We start from the raw sequence: 19,908 nt of genomic DNA, 5'->3' as shown, positions 1-19,908 counted from the left end.
TGTTCAATTTCATAAAAAAAGCTGCAGACATCTTTTGAAACTCACATTGAAATATGTGCAGTTAGGCCACAGGTCAGGACAGGCTGTAATGGGTGAATGGCCTATTCCTCGTCTTGTGAAATTGGCTCAGACTATGTCAAAAAAGAATCATAGAATTGTAGAGCACAGAAACAAAGCCTTCGGTTCTGACCGATATCCTAAATTAACCTAGTCTCTTTTGCCAGCACTTTGCCCATATCCCTGTAAACCTTCCTATTCATGTCCCTATCCAGATACCTTATAAATGTTGTAATTGTATCACTTCCTCTGGAAGCTCATTCAATTTAAGCACCAGTCTCTGCATGAAACAAGTTGCCCCATAGGACACTTTTAAGTTTTATCCCCCTCAAAACAGGATAAACAGAAGTTGTGGGATCAGTCTGAAGGAAATGAGTGACGTAAGCGAAGCAGGGAACAGACAATGGAATAAGGAAAAATATGGGGATTCAAACTGTATAAATTTCGAGAGTTTGTTGGATTTAGTGTGCATTTTGTCATTACCTTACCTGGTAATGAGACAGGGCACCCACCTATAGGTGTATAAATAAATGGCGGATTCAGATATTTGTCTCGGACTGAAATTATTAAAGCGAGTGAGCTTTTGTTTCTCACAATTGGGGGCTCGTCCGGGATTTTCTTCCATCACCGGGGGGAGTGGCTGGCCTTGGACACTGGGAAGACGCGTCCCGTTCCCCATTGAGGAACGGTCTCGTGTCCCGGTTTGGTCTGCTCCCTTGGGTGACTGATGTGAATCCTATAAGAGAGACATCTGAATCAGACAGTGATAGGAGCTCGATAGAAAATACGGTGACAAAAGGGGCCAGGCAACTCTGTGCACAGACCAAGGTAAGAAAATTGACTTTTAAGTATTGCCTTGGTGGCCGGGATTGAGTTTTAGTAGTTAATAAGGGACTAACGAAGGAACTCAATATGGCTTGCGCTTTGGGTAAGAAAAAAAGCCTCCGGAGAAACAAAGTAAGGAAAAGACAATGGAAATGGAGGCGGGGTCCCTTACAACATTCCTCCGGAAAGTCCTTTGGGCAGGATGTTGTGGAAATTGGCAAAATAATACTTGTACAAGGAAGAAAGATGATTAAATATTGTTGCTTTGTATGGACTAAGGACTCCATTCTTTGTCCCGCTGTCTTCTGGCCAAAGTACAGATCGGACGAAGACTGGGTTTGTGAATATCTGAGTTTATATGTCAATGTGTGAGAGAGTGAGAGAATGAAAAGAGCTGTACAGCTGGTAGGAAGTTTAACCCTTTGTGATTTGGTTTGAGTGAACATTTGTTTGTTGGTGATTGAATGTTTGTGTTTTATTCCCTGGAGCTTGAGTTCCAGGACTGTTTTGAATCTGATTTTTGTTATGGAAATTTAACATGATTTCTTTTAAGGTTAAGGATTCTATTGTGATTATGAAGAAAAAGAAAAGGAATGATAACTTCTGTTCTTTTTACAGATCATGACTGCCTTACTGTCAGTTTCTAACTAATCTCTTTTATCTTTACATAAAAGCGATTTATGGGGGACAGTTGAAGTTTCAGTTCAACATTAGATTGTAGTAAAAGCAAAATTCTATAGTTAATATCTGTGACCTTGGATTCAGCCATTGTTCATGCATTAGAAGTTTTTTTTTAAAAAAACTTGAGTAGACAAATTCTTTTAAGGCAAGTTCTGATTATTTTACGACTTATAGTATTGTAATTGAGCAATGATTGGTCAGGACTATTTAAGGAAACTAATTCTGGATCTAAATTAAAGGACTAAAACTGGGTAATTACAGTGAATTGCAAAATTGGGAACTGTATGCATTTTGCATTTTAACTATTAAATACTGAAGAAATGAACGTAAATATATGTAAATATATATAAATATATTTATAAGTTAGGAACAGGCTTTGAAGGTTAGTCAAGCATGAATTGGTGTTTGAAGTTATGGGGAGCTAGAAATATTGCAATATTTCTTTAAAAAAAAAAGAAAAGGGGAAAAACGTAACGACTTATCCCCTTTGGGAGGTACCCATAGGGGACAAAGAGATTGGGTTTGTAAGTGCCCCCTCACCAGTGGGGAGGTCAGAACATTTAAAAAGGAAATGGAGGTCCTGGTTGAGGATCCGGTGGGGTTGTCTGAACAAATTGATCAATTTTTGGGGCCCAGTCTGTATACCTGGGCTGAATTAATGTCTATTTTGAATATATTATTTACTGGGGAGGAAAGGGGACTTGTACGAGGAACTGCCATTAAAATATGGGACAGGGAACACCCGATTGGAGATGGGGATGCTGGACAGGGAGAGATGAAGTTTCCCCTCAGAGACCCCCAGTGGGAAAACCAAAACCCGGAGCATAGAGAAGAAATGAGGGAATTGAAAGACCTGATTCTAAAAGGAATAAGGGAGGCAGTTCCGAAGTCACAGATTTTGATTAAAGCCTTTGAAATTAGACAGGAGAAAGATGAGACTCCCTCAGCTTTCTTGCAAAGATTAAGGGACTCAATGCGGAAATACTCTGGAATGAACCCTGAGGACCCAGTGGCACAGGGTCTTTTGAAAGTACGTTTTGTGACAAGAGCATGGCCAGACATACAGAGAAAGATACAGAAGATAGAAGGATGGAGTGAAAAACCATTAGATGAATTGTTGAGAGAGGCACAGAAAGTGTTTGTAAAGAGGGAGAGGACAAGAGGGAACATTTGATAGAGGGTTTGAGCGACAGGGGCAGAGATGGAAGTCGCTACAGGCAGGATGCTATTATTGTGAAAAAATAGGGCATTTTAAGCGGGAGTATCCTGATCTACAAAGGGAAGAAAAGGCAATTCCGCTTATGAATTTTGATGAAGAATAGGGGTGTCAGGGGTTCCTGCCCTCAGGGGCCCACCAGGAACCCTTGATAAACTTGAAGGTGGGACCGTGTCGGGAGGAGGTAATCTCCCTAGTAGATACGGGGCAGCACGGACATCGCCGAATTTTAAACCAAAGAAAGTAGAAATGTTTACACGGTCAATTACTGTTTCGGGGGTGAAAAGGGAAGGATTTACTGTTCCAGTATTTGAACCTATGATGATAGAAGGTCCTAAGGATAGGATCACAGGGGAACTGCTGTATATCCCTGATATAGGAAGTAACTTACTGGGGAGAGATTTAATTATCCTTTTAGGACTGGAGATTGGAATTCAGGAAGAAGAATTAGTTGTACAACTGGCAATATTGACAGAGGATGCAGAGAGAGAGATAGACCCTATTGTATGGGCTAGAGAAGGGAATCGTGGAAAACTACAGATCCCTCCCCTTTTAATAAATTTAAAACGGAAAGGGGACGTTGTCTGTGAACGACAATATCCTATTTCCATAGAAGGTAAACGGGGACTGCAGCCAGTAATTGAGGGACTGATTAGAGATAGTTTGTTGGAGCCATGTATGTCTCCTTATAATACCCCAATTCTACCAGTGCGGAAATCTGATGGAACTTATCGATTGGTGCAGGATTTGAGAACATTAAATCGAATAGTACAGATCAGGCACCCAGTGGTGCCAAACCCCTACACGTTATTAAGTAAGATCCCTCATGATCACAAATGGTTTAGTGTGATAGATTTAAAGGATGCCTTTTGGGCTTGTCCCTTGGCGGAGGAAAGATTTGGGACTATCCCCCTATGAAATCTTATTTGAATTACCTTATCTGGGAACACAGGGAGAATTGCCAATTCCCGAAACTAAAGATTTGTTTTTAAAGAAGTATATACTGGGCTTGTCCTCCTCTTTATCTTTCCTCAGAAAACAGGGTCTATTGGCACAGACTCCGCCCCTTGAATTTGCTGTTCATCCCATCCGGCCAGGAGATTGGGTCTTAATAAAATCATGGACAGAGACTAAGCTGCAGCCAGACTGGGAAGGGCCGTACCAGGCTCTTTTGACTACCGAAACGGCAATAAGGACGGTGGAGAAAGGCTGGACTCACTACATTCGGATCAAAGGGCCAGTGGACCCTCCAGTTGAGGAAGAAGTCTGGACAGCCGAATCAACGCAAGACCCGCTGAAACTCAGACTAAAGAGACTTTGAGTAATTGACTATACAGTGGCGATGTGGGCGCGGGATTATTTCTGTAAGATTGTATATTAAGCCTTTTTGTATTTTAGCATAATGATCAGAATACTGGGAATGCTTAGAGTTATGATGCTAGCCCTCTTGGTATTAGGATTTTGTCACATATCATTTTCATATGTATTATTAATGGTTCCTGAGTCTGATAATCCACAAGTAATAGACACTGATATATGTAGCTTAGTAAATTGTGGGAATGTAGCTAATCAGAGACAATACCGCAACTCAGAGATACATCTTAAGTCCTATGGGGATGGCCTCGGGGATGGTACCTGGTATAATGGTCTTGTCACAATACACCGGGCCCCCTTCCGACCAGCACGCGATTGTCCCAATAAAAAGTGTAACCCCATATATTTAACGATAAGAAAACCACATGGCACGGAGCGGTTTTGGGAGGTGGCACTTATGAGGTACAATTAAATGAAACATTTGGGATTGAAATGAAAGCAAATAGGAAGGAGTTTGTGGGCTGTTGTTTTCGAATTAGCATAGGACAGGGAAAAATAGGTAGAATTACTGGGTAATGAGATACAACCCTTCACCCCTCCCGATGATCCTAAAGTAGTAAAAATTATAGAGGTAAAGGATTTGAAACAGACCATCGAGATAGAGACTGGGTACGGGGATACAAATGCCTGGGTTGAATGGGTAAAGTATACTGTAAAAAGTCTGAACAAAAGCAATTGTTATGCATGTGCCTCCGGTAGGCCAGTGGCCCAGGTGGTTCCCTTTCCGCTCGGGTGGAAGCAAGACAGGAAGTGCATGAAATGTATGATAGCCCTGTACCAGGATGAGACTGCATGGAATGATGGGAATTGTACCTCCCTATCTCTGATGTTCCCTCCCTTGGAGGAGAAAGATGCAAAAGTTCCCCCCACATTTTCCGCCGCAGTTGGAAATCACACGTCATGTGTGCACAGGCGAGGTACAAATCGGTCGAGAGATTTGGGGGAGCTGAAATTATGTACAGAGATTAAGAATGTTACCGAAACGGAGAAGGGAGGGAACTACTCAGCATTAAAGGTTCCCCGAGCGGATCTGTGGTGGTACTGTGGAGGAGAAATATTGAGACCCACCCTACCTCCGGATTGGAGAGGGATATGTGCAATTGTACAATTGGCAATTCCATTTACCCTGGCATTTGAGAAGGAAAAGATAGTAGGGAAAAAGGGAAGGGGTAAGAGATTACTGTTAGATAATTCTTTTGATGACAGGATTTATCTTGATTCGGTAGGAGTCCCGAGGGGAGTACCTGAATTCAAAGCTCGTAACCAGATTGCAGCAGGCTTTGAGTCAGCTCTCTTTTGGTGGGCAACAATTAATAAAAATGTAGATTGGATAAATTACATTTTTTATAATCAACAGCGATTTATAAATTATACAAGAGAGGCGGTTAAAGGAATATCAGAACAGCTTGATGCGACAAGTAGGATGGCATGGGAAAACAGAATAGCCCTTGATATGATTTTAGCAGAGAAAGGGGGTGGTGGTTTCCATCCTTACTTCCCTGATAGTAGTAGTCGGGGTATTGGTGGCCATTGGCTGTTGTGTCATACCCTTAATACGAGGGCTCACCCAGAGGCTGATTGAAACAGCCTTGGTGAAACGAATGCCCCTGAGGGGACATTTGACAGAGGAACTTTATCAACTAAATAATAAGGAGATGAGTGAGACTAAGATGGATGAAATCTCTGAAATGATGCTTGCGAATTTTGGGAACAATGTTTAAAAAAGAAAGAGACAAAAATGCAGAAGATAACAGATTATAATGAAAAGAAAAAGGGGAAATTGTGGGATATAAATGAATTAATGTTATTTCTGCAAGTATAAATTCTGATACAGAATAGGAATGAGAAAATACATATTCAGCAAAAAGAAAGCATGAGACGGGATTACAGAACAATGGTGGATATATGGGCAAACAGGAAAGCATCTGTTTCCCCCTGACACGGGGACACAGGAACAAACCCTAATCAAAGAGGTCAAAGTGGCCTCTGGATGGAAATAGATGCTGATAGAAGAAAAGATATGCCTAATCAATAATCTATAATAGACTGACGTCAAACACCCTTATGGGAGTCAGAGATAAGAGTTTGTCACGGACAAAACAGGATAAACAGAAGTTGTGGGATCAGTCTGAAGGAAATGAGTGACGTAAGCGAAGCAGGGAACAGACAATGGAATAAGGAAAAATATGGGGATTCAAACTGTATAAATTTCGAGAGTTTGTTGGATTTAGTGTGCATTTTGTCATTACCTTACCTGGTAATGAGACAGGGCACCCACCTATAGGTGTATAAATAAATGGCGGATTCAGATATTTGTCTCGGACTGAAATTATTAAAGTGAGTGAGCTTTTGTTTCTCACACTAACAACATCCTTACAAGTCGTTTCTCAACCCTTTCAAGTTTCACAACATTCTTCCCACTGAGTGATCCAATAGGCTGTGAACAATCTATTTTTGTTGGGGTGTAAGAGAGGGCAATTCTTAAGGCCAGTTAACTTTCACACTGTTTTTCTCTCAAATCTTTCCCCACTTACCCTACACCTATGCCCTCTCGTTTAGGACCCCGACCCTGGGGAAAAGATATACAAAAGTTGAGCAGCCAAACAAATGCAAAAGGACTAAGAAGTCGAGCCACAGATGGGGAAAAGAAAGTGGCTCCCGCCTTTTTTCTCCTATTGGCAATTGGACACTTCAAATCTGTCAGTAATACCACCTCCCATGGTCTCCAGCGTCTCTGTGGCAGCAAGCACTGCGCATGCTCCTCGGAGCCAGCAAGAAAACTGCGCCAGCTGCTCGCCGTCCGCGCACGCGGCTCGCGCCCTTCTTTTGATGGGCCAATAGGAAGCACTGGAGGACCGGAAAGAGACTGGTCCTCCTGCCAATCAGAGCGCCCCTATTGTCTGAATGCGGAAGTTGGAGCATGAGTTTCGGAAGTTGCTGTTGTTGCTCCTCTCTCTCTGAATCAAGATTGAACTTCACCCTCGATTGCAACTTCCTTCCTCTGTCCAGCATCTGTGAGTACCGCACTCTCTTCTAAATTCTGAGATTCAGTTGTTGACTTGCAGCAACTGAAAGGAAATGGGGTGAATCGGGGGTTGGGGGAACAGACTCTGCAAGCGTTGGTTCAGGTCTGTGTCCTCATTGGCAAACGCATTACCACAATGTGATGATTTTGCCTTTGCTGTGTTAGAAAATGCAGAAAAAAGGTCCATTGTTTAAATGGTGATATAGTGGGATGTGGACAAAGTGAGGACTGCACATGCTGGAGATTAGAGTCGAAAAGTGTGGTGCTGGAAAAGCACAGCAGGTCAAACAGTATCCGAGGACCAGGATTGTTGGTGATTTGGACACGAGCCCTTCGTCAGGAATGATGTGTGGATGTACAAAGGGGCGTCAACATCCTTCCACACCAGTCACTGCCAGTTGTCAGACTGGCAATCAGCAAGGCAAGTGGTATATTAGCAAGAGTTCAGAAGTTGGGATTGCTTTCTGTGATCAGGCAGCCATTGAATATATTCAAGCCTGCGTTCATCTGATTTCTGAACAACAAAAAAGTGGATGGTGATGAGGGAAGGCAAAAATAATGGTTTTAAGACCAGTACAGAACAGTTACAGAGTCATACAGCACAGAAACAGACACTTCAGCCCAACTAGTCCATGCTGAATATATTCACAAACTAAACTAGTCCCATGTAGTTTGGCCCATATCCCTCTGAACCTTTCCTACTCATGTACTTATCCAAATGTCTTTTAAATGTTGTTACTGTACCTATATCCACCACTTCCTTAGGACATTGATTTCACACACAAACTACTCTCTTTCAAAAAAAGGTGTTCCTCATGTCTTTTTAAAATCTTTCTCCTCTCTCCTTAAAAGTTTGCTCCCTAATCTTGAAACCCCCATCTGAAGGAAACAGCACCAGCCACTCACCTCATTGACAACCCTCTTGGTTTTATAAACTTCTCAACTTCCTGTGCTCCTGTGAAACAAGTCCCAGCCTATCCACTTAGATGTCGGTATATTCATATCCAGTTATGATCTGTTCAGTGCTGGTGCATGCTCAAAAGACCAAATGGCTACTCCTGCTCCCAATTCTCTCACACTGTGTCCAAGACAGCAAGAGACCATAAAACATAGGAGCAGAAATTAGGCCATTCAACCCATCAAGTCTGCTCATACCACACACCGTGGTTGATAAGTTTCTCAACCTCATTCTCCCACTTCCTCCCCGTAACCCTTGATCCCCTTGATACTCAAGAACCTATCTATCTCAGTTTTAAATACCCTCAGTGACCTAGCCTCCACAGCCTCATGTTGCAATAAATTCCACAGATTCACCACTCTCTGGCTGAAAAGTTTCTCCTTTATCTCCCTTCTAAAAGGTCTTCCCTTTTCTAGTCTCTGGTCTCTCCCACCAATGGAAACATCTTCCCAATGCCCACTTTGTTTAGGCCTTTCAATGTTCTGTATGTTTCAATTATATCTCCCCTGAGTGAGAGTGTGGGCCTGTGTTATGGACTAAGCCAGACCACTCAAAACATTCTTTAGCAGGCAGCCCCAGACCTTAACTTTGCAATTTGATTTGGTAAGTGCACAGTGAAAATTACCTGGAGTAAGTTAGCTCGGTTGACTACTAGATTTTAAAACAGACAAAAATTTATTCACAAAATTACACAATGAAACATAAAGATCAGAATAAATAACCCCTACAGAACTCAGCCTATCCAACTAGACTCAGTTATGCTGTTCTGAATATGCACAACAGTCCCAATAAGCCAACTCCCTTTGAAAACCAGTATAAATGGAACACATGCTTATAGGTTGAAGTTGAGAGGCGGAAAAGAGAGAGAGTTTCCGCATAGCTCCCTGTTGAACTGCCAACCAGTTCAATACTGAACTAAAACTGCTCAGCTCACTCCCCTTTCTTCATACAGGTCACTTCTAAAACATGACCAATTTGGCCTGAAGTCACACCTGTTTACATAAAAACAAAAGGCCTTTCAAAATCCGTTTCATCCACATTCAAACCAGACTGATCAGAACTCGGCCGGTTTATTACCTCTCTGAAAAAGTCATGGACAGAGTCTCCTTGAGCCAGGGAAAAGCTTTTAGTCAAAAAAGGAACTAGCTTTGTTCCACCTGTTAATCAGCATGAACCAGACCCTTCAGGATGAGGTACAGCAGGGATTAGGTTCAGCAAAGTGAGAATGGAGGGAGAGTGTGTGAGATGGAGATTTTCAGCTTCCAGGGAATAAGAGAGGAAAAAGAGTTTGCTGTAAATTAGAATTGATCAGATGGGCCAATGGACCGAGGAGTGGCAGATGGAGTTTAATTTAGAGAAATATGAGGTGTTGCATTTTGGTCAAGCAATCCAGGCAGGACTGGCACAGTGAAGGGGAGTGTCACAAAACAGAGATCTTGGAGTGCAGGTTCATGGTTCCTTGAAAGTGAGTTTTAGGAGGTCATGGAGCGGCTGTACAGGACATTGGTTAGGCCACTTTTAGAATACTGTATTCAGTTCTGGTCTCCCTGCTACAGGAAAGATGTTGTGAAACCTTGAAAGAGTTCAGAAAGGTTTTTCAAGGCTGTTGCCAGAGTTGGAGTGTTTAAGACACAGAAAGAGGTTAAATAGGCCGGTGAAAATTTTCCGTGGAGCACTGGAGGTTGAGGGGTGACTTTATAGATGTTTATAAGGGGCAGGATAGGATGAGTACCCAGGGTAGGGGAGTCCAAAACTAGACAGCATATGTTTGCGGTGAGAGGGAATGATTTAAAAGGGACCAGAGGAGCAACGTTTTCACAGAGGGTGATGGAGTCTGATACAATTACTACAAAATTTCATAGGCATCTGGATGGGAATATGAAGTGGAAGAGTTTAGGGGGATATGGGCCAAATGCTGGCAAATGATTTAGAGTAATTTAGGATTTGTTGGCACAAATGAGTTGGGTTGAAGGGTCTGTTTCTGTGCTTATGACTCTAATCATCTTCGGTGAAAGCAGATGTGTGGTTGTGAAGACTGGACTTTCAGAGCAGCTTTCAAAGATGTTTTGCCTTGTCTGGGAACAGAAGAAGTTGCAATTAAATCTTTTATTTGTGAGACAGCAACTGAATGAGTGAATATATCTTGGAAAGTGAGAATTCATTGAACTGTGGGGATGAAGCCCTACCCTATCCAGTCATTTCTGCTGGTAGATGAGACTCGGACTCAATAGGGGGAATAGATTTAGGACAGAGATGAGAGGAACTGCTTTTCCTGGAGAGTAGTGAATCTATGGAATTTTCTGCCAAGGAATCAGGAGAGGCAGCTTCATTAAGTATATTCAAGACACAGTTGGATGGGTTTTTGCAGTGGTAGGGGAATTAAGGGGAGTTGGGACAATGGAGGTAGGAGTAGCTGAGACGATGGATAGGTCAGTCATGAGCTGAATGAATGGCAGAGCAGGCTCGATGAGCCAATGGCCTACTCCTGCTTCTATTACTATGGAACTATAACCCTGCATTTCCCATGGCTAACCCACCAAACCTGCACATCCCTGGACACTTTGGGAAATTTAGCCTGGCCAATCCAAATCAAGGCTGGTGAGCAATGTCGTGATGTGGAAATGAACATCAGAGAATGCTAGAAAGGGACAAGGAGAGTAAATATACCAGCAATCAAAACTGGATTCTAAAGATCACAAAAATGGAAACTAAAAACGGTGTGTCTGAATGTGTGCTGCATTGTAACAATAGCGAATGAATTGACTGCACACATTGAAGAGAATAATTATGATCTGTGACTCCTAATGGAGACATGGCTTCAGAATGACAAGGATTGGATCCTGAAAATTGAGGGGGGGTAGTCAAATGGAAAGTAAGACAATGGGAGAGGTGCTAATGAAAGCACTGATCACAGGGTAATCTGGTGTCAGCTCGGATTTCAGGTCCTGGTTTCTCTGTCCTCTGTTGATTTTCCTGTTCCAACAGAGTAAAATGTGGGTCTGCTCTCAGCTCTGCTGGATTTCTGCTGAAGCTTTGACCCCACCCCCACCCCTTTACACCTTCTGGAACAATAAAACATTGCGAATTGAGACCCAACCCACAATCTCCCAGTCTCTCAAACCAATCAGACACAAGAGTGTAGTCATAGCATGGAATCAAACAAGAAAAATGAAACAAAGTTAAATATATAGGTGCTCGTGCTTAATTAGATTAGATTCCTATAGTATGGAAACAAGCCCTTCCACCCAAAACGTCCACACTGACCCTCCAAAGAGTAACCCACCCAGACCCATTCCCCTACATTTACCCCTATCTAATGCACCTAACATTATGGGCAATTTAGCATGACGAATTCACCTGACCTGCGCAACTTTGGACTGTGGGAGGAAACAGGAGCACTCGGTGGAAACCCACTCAGATCCGGGGAGAATGTGCAAACTCCACACAGAATCAAACCCAGATCCCTAGTGCTGTGAGGTAGCAGTACTAACCACTGAGCCACCATGCTACCCCCAAATGTTTGTTCATTAGGAACTAAACCAGAAATAGAGATTTCCCAGGATTCTTATACTGCCCTACTTGAGGAATACTCTCTCCCTTACATCTAACTATTAGCACCCAGCTATGATTTACAACAATATTTACACCAACGCAAATAAAGCATTTGTTATCGTACAGACACAGAGATATACAGCACGGAAAGAGACTTTTTCTCTCCCTCATGCATGCATGCACACACGTAACTGACAGGAAGTTCTAGGATTTACATATTATTGATACCTGCAACTCATTCTAAACGATGAAAGACTTAATCCAGGTCTGTTCAATATATCATTTCAGTGGCAGGACACTGTAATGTTTTTCCATGAATTCTGTGCCTTATGATCTTATTCTCCACAATCACCTGATGAAGGAGCACCGCTGTTAACACCAGTCCTTCCAAATCAACCTGTTGGGTGTTTGATTTTTAACTTTGTCCAGGTTAGGTTGGATTGGCCAAGCTAAATTACTCATAGTGCTCAGGGATGTGCATTAGTCAGAGCACTAGGGGAATGGGTGTAGGTGGGTTATCCTTCGGAGGGTCGGTATGGACTCCTTGGGCCGAGTGGCCTGTTTCCACACTCTGGGAATTCTCTGAAAGGAAGGGATTACCCAATTGCAAACTGCAGGGCTGCGCAGGCGCAGTGCGCGGGGCTGTTGTCGGCCTTTCCCCGCCCCCTCGCATCAGCTATGACGTCATAACGCGGAAGTGGCCCCGTCCGTTTCAGAGTGAAACTCCCTCCCTCTGGGCAACCCTTCTTCCTGGGAGGGAGTGGGGGTAAAATCTGTTCAGTTCGAGCAACTGGAGTGATTCCAGGGAGGGGGCAGACTCTGCAAACTCAGGAATGTGTCTTAATTACCCGGGTGAGGAGGGATGGGATGGGGCTGTTTTCCCTCCCGCGCCAGAGACTAAGGGGTGACCTTATAGACTTTTTATAAACGCATGAGGGGCATGGATAGTGTAAATATACAAGGTCTTTACCTTGGGATGGGGGAGTCCAGAACCAGAAGATAATAGGTTTAAGGTGGGGGGAAGATTTAAAAGGGACATAAGGGGCAACGTTTTCATGCAGGATGTCATGTGTGTAAGGAATGAGCTGCCAGAGGAAATGGTGGATGCTGGCATCTGGATGGGTGTTTGAATAGGAAGGGTTCAGAGGGATATGGGCCAAGTACTGACAAATGGGACTAGATTGATTTTGGGTATCAGGTTGGCACGGAAGAGATTGACCGAAGGGTCTGTTTCTGTGCTGTGTATCTCTATGACTCTGGCTTTCTACTAATATATGTACAGTTTCTCTCTGGTGTCGGCGTTGATGCTTTGATGTCTCCTTTCCCCCCACTTCCCAGAGACGTTAATGTGAGAACCGAGAGAGAGAGAGTGAGATGGTGCTTTCAATTTTGTGGAATAACTAAAGAAAAGAAAGTAGAAATGCTTGTTCTGAATTTCTACCCTGGACTGACACTGATGACTTTTGTAATCTCTTTTTACAGAGTATTTGGCGATCTGAGGACGGAAGTTTCAAAATTAACAGATGAAGGGCTTATGCCTGAAACGTCGACGCTCCTGCTTCTCAGATGCTGTCTGACCAGCTGTGCTTTTCCAGCACTGACTGTCCAGTAACTACAGTCCTCACTTTGTTGTCAATGTCTGACTGCAACAATGTTTGACTGTTATTCTGTGAGAAGGAGCAAAGATTTTTGGTTCCTGTTTGAGTACATTTTCAGCATCGGTGGGTCTGGGTGAGTGACCCTACTGTTGGCAGCGCACTGAGTGTGGAGCCAGAAACAGTTGTACAGCCTGGAAAGAGGAATTCACGGTGAGGAGGGGCTCTACACGCATTTGTGTACAGCTGAAGCTTCGGCCATGGAGAAACCTGAGGAATCCCACCCCGTGGAGGAATCATGGAAGTGTGTCGACTGCGGGAAAGGCTTCCGTGCTCCATCTGCCCTGGAGATACATCGGCGCAGTCACACCGGAGAGAGGCCATTCATCTGCCCCAGGTGTGGGAAGGCCTTCAGCAATTCCTCCGCCCTACTGAGGCACCGATGGGTCCACACCGGGGAGAGGCCCTTCAGCTGCTCCGATTGCGGGAAGGACTTCAGCTATTCTTCTGACCTAAAGACCCACCGACAGGTCCACACGGGGGAGAGGCCGTTCTCCTGCACTGTGTGTGGGAAGGCCTTCAGCACCTCCTCCACCCTACTGACTCATTGGCGGGTCCACACTGGGGAGAGGCCATTCCCTTGTTCCGAGTGCAGGAAGGGATTCACTCAGGAGGGCAAGTTGCGGACGCACCAGCGGGTCCACACTGGGGAGAAGCCTTTCAGCTGCCCCGAGTGTGGGAAGGCCTTCAACGATTCCTCTGCCCTTCAGACCCACAAGTGGGTCCACACACAGGAGAGGCCTTTCCCCTGCACAGAGTGCGGCAAGATCTTCAGCAATTCCTCCTCCCTGCTGAAGCACCAGCGGGTCCACACAGGGGAGAGGCCCTTCAGCTGCCCCGAGTGTGGGAAGGGCTTTACCCAGGCGTCGGTCCTGCTGATCCACCAGCGGATCCACATAGGTGAGAAGCCTTTCTGCTGCCCTGAGTGTGGGAAGGGATTCACTCAGATGGGCAACTTGCGCACGCACCAGCGGGTCCACACGGGGGAGAAGCCCTTCATCTGTCCCAAGTGTGGGAAGGCCTTCAGCGATTCCTCCACCCTACTGAAACACCAGCGTGTCCACACGGGGGAGAGGCCATTCCCCTGTCCCGAATGTTGGAAGGCCTTCAGCGATTCCTCCGCCCTGGTGAAGCATCGGCGGGTCCACACGGGGGAGAGGCCCTTCAGCTGTCCCGAATGTGGGAAGGGCTTTACCCGGGCAGCCACCCTGTGGAGGCACCAAGGAGTTCACGTGCCATTGCAGGGGGAATGAAGGAGCGACTATCGAGTACCAATATGGACTGGGCTACCAACCCAGTTCTGGAACTCCCAGGTTTGAATCCCACCGCAGCAGATGGCGGATTTGGAATTCGGTCAGAAATATGGAGGTCAGAATTTAACAATGAAACCATTGGGTGGGGTGGGGGGGAAGCCCCATTCTGATTCAGTCACGTCCTTTTTAGGGAAGGAAACTGCTGTTGTGGAAGGATTCACTCAGTCATCGCAGCTGCATCCTTTACCTGGTCTAGCCTACACGTGGCTGCAGACTGACAGCAGTGTGGTTGAGTCCACCTGCTTCGCCCCACTTCTTTCCCTCCCGGCACATGGGCGGGGAGAAACTTACTTGGAGACAAGGTCTGGGTTGAAATCGCTGAGTGAAGCAATACTTCCTCCGGGTTAAGGCTGTACCAAGGATCCAATTACAAAGGGACAAGTCAGTGGTGACCAATAGTAAAGAAAGTGGGGTGGGGGGGCTGTGCTTTGACCTTGAGCTGTTAAAAAGCAGCTACTTTTTCAACACCTTTTTGCTGAGGTGATCTGGAGCTGTCACAAAGTTGGGTCACAATAAAGGTAACCTGAACTTACTGCTGGGCTCAGACTTTGAAAGCTTTGAGCTCCAACAGGTTTTTGTTTTAAAGCTGCTCATTTCTTTCAGCCTCCTGCACTAAGTTTCCAATGTCGTGTGTCAGATGGAGCAGTGAATGAGTAGCTGGTATCGTTAGAAATTGTAAATTTTTCAGGAGTGTAGAGTGCGTCATTTCATCGGCATTGTAAAGTTTACTGGCAGCACCAAGGTGTGCGCTGTGTTCGCGAGATATGATGTGGAGATGCCAGCATTGGACTGGGGTGAATAAAGTTAAAAATCACACAACACCAGGTTATAGTCCAACTGGTTTCTTTGGAAGCACTAACTTTCGGAGCGCTGCTCCTTCATCAGGTAGCTGTGGAGCAGGATCATAAGACACATATTTTATTGCAAAAATCACAGTGTCATGCAACTAATAGGATATATTGAACAAACCTAGAGTGCTGTTAAGCCATTCATCATTTAGAATGGGTTGCAGGTTTTAGTTCGTTAATACGTAAATCCCAGAACTACTTTTAAGTCATAGTCTTGAGATGACTTATGGTTTTTTTTTAAAAAGTGATATCTTAGCTCAGACAATGCATTACAGGTGTGAGCTTCGAGTCTATCAGTATCCCAATCTTGAATCAGACTGGTTCTATTTCCAAAATAGGAATTTATAAGATTCTGTGCTTTTTGAGCAAAATTGAATGTATCTGCAAATATAATTCTGCCAAATTCACCCCATAGCGTTGTGCATATGTGTGCATGAGAGTGTGATTGTGTGCATGTCAGTTTGTGCATGCGAGTGTGCGTAAGACTGTGTGAACATTTGGTAGAGTGTGAGTGTGATGGAGTATAAGCCTGAGAGAGTGTTCGAGGGGGTGGGGTGTGTGTACATGTATGTGACTGAGAGAGGGAGCGTGTGTATGAGAGAGGTATGAATAAAAGCGAGCAGTTGCGTTTTGCTAAAACAAGGAAGGGCAGGACTTGTACAGTTAATGGTAGGGCCCTGGGTCATGTTGTAAAACAGAGACATTGGGGGAGTTAGGGTACATAGTTCTTTGAAAGTTGCATCATTGCTAGACAGGGAGGTTAAGAAGGCATTCAGCAGCATTGCCTCCACTGTTCACACCATTGAGTTGGGACATCTTGTTGAGGTACAGAATGTTGGTGAGGCCACTTTCCGGGTACTGAGTACAGCTCTGGGTGACCCTGTAAGAGGAAGAATACTATTAGAGAGGGTTTGGTAAAGATTTACCAGGACTGGAGGGTTTCAGTTGCAAGGAGAGGCTGGGACTTTTTTCATGAGAACACAGGAGGTTGAGGGGTGCGCTCACTGAGATTTATAAAATCATGGAGTGGAGGTAAGGTGAATAGAAAGGGTCTTCTTAGTGTAGGGGAGCTCAAAGGTAGGAGGAATTTTTTTAGGGTGAAAAGAGAGGTGCAAAAGGAACTGGAGAGCAACGTTTTGACAGAGGGTGGTTTACATGAGGAATGAACTTGCTGAGGAAGTGGGAGATGCAGGGACAGTTACAGCGTTTAAATTACATTTCGATGGGTACATGAAAAGAAAGGTTTAGAGGATTATGGGCCAAATACAGGCAAGTGGGACGAGTTCACTTTGAGAATCCATGGATGATTTGGACCAAAGGGTCTGTTTCTGTGCTGTATATCTCTCTGAATCAGAAGTGAAACCAGTAGAATTCTGAAAGGGGTTTGAAAGGATAGATGCAGATAAAATGTGCCTTTGTTGGGGAGGGTCACAGAATCCTGACAATGTGAAAGCAGGCCATTCGGCCCATCTATTCCACATTGGCCCTCCATACTGCATCCCATCCATACACACCCCCTTACTCCATATTTTCCATGGCTAATCCACCCGAACCTGCACATCTCTGGACACTGTGGGTAATTTAGCACTGCCAATCCACCCTAATCTATAATTTACCTTCTCAAGAATGTAATCTAAGTACAGAGCTTTTCGAAGAAAAATGTCAGTCTGACTGGACATTGGGACACAAACAGAATTCACACCTCTCTTCGAAAAGCTCTGCATTTCAATGGCATTCTTGAGAAGGTAATTAAAACCAAACTCTGGGATTAACATACCAAAGAGCAGAAACCCATTCTAAAAGATGAAAGATTTAATCTAAAATTGTTTAATATATCACATTTCCATAATACTTCACTCCTTTGACTACAAATTCCGTGACCATGATCTCATTCTCCACAACCACCTGATGAAGGAGCAGTGCTCCAAAAGATAGTGCTTCCAAACAAATCTGTTGGATTATAACCTGGTGTTGTGTGCTTTTTAACTTTGTCCATGGAAACTCATGAGTTGTGGGACTGGTAACAGTTGTCATTTTGTGATCTGTTCCAAGTGAAATTTATCCTCTGCGCAGGCACAGGTGAACAGTCTGTTCTTTGACTTTGGGGATGACCAGGCTGGCAGTTATTAAATGCTTATGTTAACCAGCAGAAGCAAACTGTAGATCAGCAATCGTTACTCTTTAGCCCTGGTCATCCTGTTGGGTCAACAGAGAGAGAGAGGGAGAGGATGTCACATCTAAAGTGCATATAGAAAAGTTGTTTTGCTTGTTCAGTCAGTTGAGTTGGTTCTGCACTCAGATGAGAGTAGATACTCCTTTTAATGGATCATAATTAAACACAATGATGGAACACCTTAATTTCAAGGAACGCCAAAGGGCAAATTGAACTGTAACCTTGAAGAGAGATGTTTTTCCATTTCTAACCTTGGATACCCCAACTGAGACATTTTTACTGATAGCTCCATAATCATTTTTCTGCTGGATTTTTTTCAGGGCAAATAATTTCTGGGAGAAAATTTCTATCCTGGGAAGGCAGGGAAATTTAAAGAAAAGGCTGTTAAAAGCATTTTAACTGTGGCCTCACGAGCTCTCGTGGGACAGTGCATTTGCTATAAACATTTCAGAGAAATTCTGTCTAACTGTTGGACTGAAAATAGTTTCCCCATTGAATGTTAAACAGCTATTGAGAACATTGCACATTATAAAGTGCATTCCTAAGGAACGGAGGAGGATTGAACTTGCCAACGTGAACCACATTTTGCAGAGAGAGGACATTTCTCAGGATCGAAGAGGTTGATAGAAGTCAGCAATTGTCAAATTATTTCATGAAAAGTACAGCTGGTATGGGGAGATGATTGGGGATCACAGAAGAGGAGTATCTGTAATGAGCACATAGAAACAAACTCTTCAGTCCAGGCCAAGCAGATATCCTAAAGTAACCTAGTGACCTATTTGCCAGCATTTGGCCCATATCCCTCTGATTCCTTCCTTATTCATGTCCCCATCCAGATGCATTTTTTTTTCTTCAGAGAATACTTGGGTGAGAGCCAAGATATTGCTATTGCTCATCCTTTCCCTTCGTGCTAATTGTAGCTGGAGAAGCCTGAAATCTGAAAAGGATTTCCTGAAAAAAACATTGATTGAAGGTTGGGCTCAGTGATGGATTTTCTAAAGCTTTGCTATTGTAGTTTTCAATTTGCCAAAAAAACTTTCAGTCATTGTTGTCCAAGACAAAGTAGATATTCATTTAAGATATAATTGAGATATATATGTTCTTCACAATGGTTTTCCTTCATTACCAGTGATTGTCTGTCATTGGTACATTGAGCATCATCTTTTTGTGATTCAACAGATATGATTTGAATTGAATTCTGTAAGATGGTTTTGTATTTTATTTAATTTTGTGTGAAAGATTTCCTTTTCATGACTTTATTAAAATATCTTAATGTATTATAATGAAGCAGCTAATTTATTCTGAAATTATTTCAATTAGTTGGTCAATTGCTGAATAATAGCTGCATAACTGTTGTAAATATTGATACACAGGAAAGCTATTTTGTTTAATATATTTGTAAAGATCTTATCAAAACTATAAAATTGTTTTTCATAGGAAATAAAATTTGCAATGTTTTATTAAATGGTTGAAAGTAACTTTGCACTTAATTGCTCTGTTTGGGATTAAACATTGTTACTTTGAAAGATTATTTTTATCAGAGTTTATGGTGAGTGTATTAACAAACGAATGTTGCCATTTTCTCTTGAATTACCTCAAGCTCAATTTGAAATTCTTGAATGAGTTGAATAAGGGGTACAAAGTGAATATTTATTGCACTTTGCTGAAATTCTCTGCACTGCCAATGTATTTGATTAAATAAGATATGTATCTCTCTTGAAAACTTTGTATTTCTTTGATATTTTATTTGTCAGTGCTAGTGCCCAAACATCCTAAATAAAAACGTTTTGGCATTTGGTGAAGTTGTGAATTTTCAGTCTGTTTCACAATTAAAGACACAACCAATCTAAAGATTAAATACATATAACAACGTCAAAGAGATTGTGATAATAGAAAGTCAACATGTAGAATTGCCAATGAAACATAAACCGTGACTGCTCTGAATTTGGTACAGACTGAATATCAATTGAAATGATCAGAATTAATAGACATGATGGCATTGTGCGCAAACTGTGTGTAGTGTGAGTTCAGAATTTTTCTGATCACTTAATTCTGACACATGCAGTGATGGCAGCACCATAATCTGTTTTATTTGTTCATGGACTGTGAGCATCACTGGCAAAGCCGGTATTTTTCATCATCCCTTATTTTCCTTAAATATTGGGTGAGGACAAGATGAGGTTGAGTTGCAAGGTCTATTGGCTTACCCTGTCCCCGACAAAACAGAGACT

At 43.3% G+C, this 19,908-nt stretch overlaps 1 protein-coding gene across 2 annotated transcripts; it reads left to right on the top strand.

Annotated features, from left to right (window-relative positions):
- The first annotated feature begins 7,122 nt into the window (after positions 1-7,122).
- LOC148143026 (uncharacterized) lies at positions 7,123-14,675 on the top strand. Of its 2 annotated transcripts, none has more exons than XM_087973937.1 (2): positions 7,123-7,167; positions 13,171-14,675. In XM_087973937.1, the coding sequence occupies exon 2, from the start codon at positions 13,544-13,546 to the stop codon at positions 14,594-14,596; it is 1,053 nt and encodes a 350-aa protein (XP_087830063.1). In that variant the 5' UTR covers positions 7,123-7,167; positions 13,171-13,543; the 3' UTR covers positions 14,597-14,675. The 2 variants fall into 2 exon arrangements, with proteins under 2 accessions (XP_087830063.1, XP_087830062.1); XM_087973936.1 differs by lacking the exon at positions 7,123-7,167 and adding an exon at positions 12,432-12,540.
- The last annotated feature ends 5,233 nt before the right edge of the window (positions 14,676-19,908 follow it).

This window comes from Chiloscyllium plagiosum, unplaced genomic scaffold (assembly GCF_037043375.1).
Source record: "Chiloscyllium plagiosum isolate Xiang-an unplaced genomic scaffold, Cpla_swu_hap1 HiC_scaffold_27, whole genome shotgun sequence".
NCBI lineage: Eukaryota > Metazoa > Chordata > Chondrichthyes > Orectolobiformes > Hemiscylliidae > Chiloscyllium > Chiloscyllium plagiosum.
This window is presented reverse-complemented; position numbering and strand designations above follow the sequence as displayed.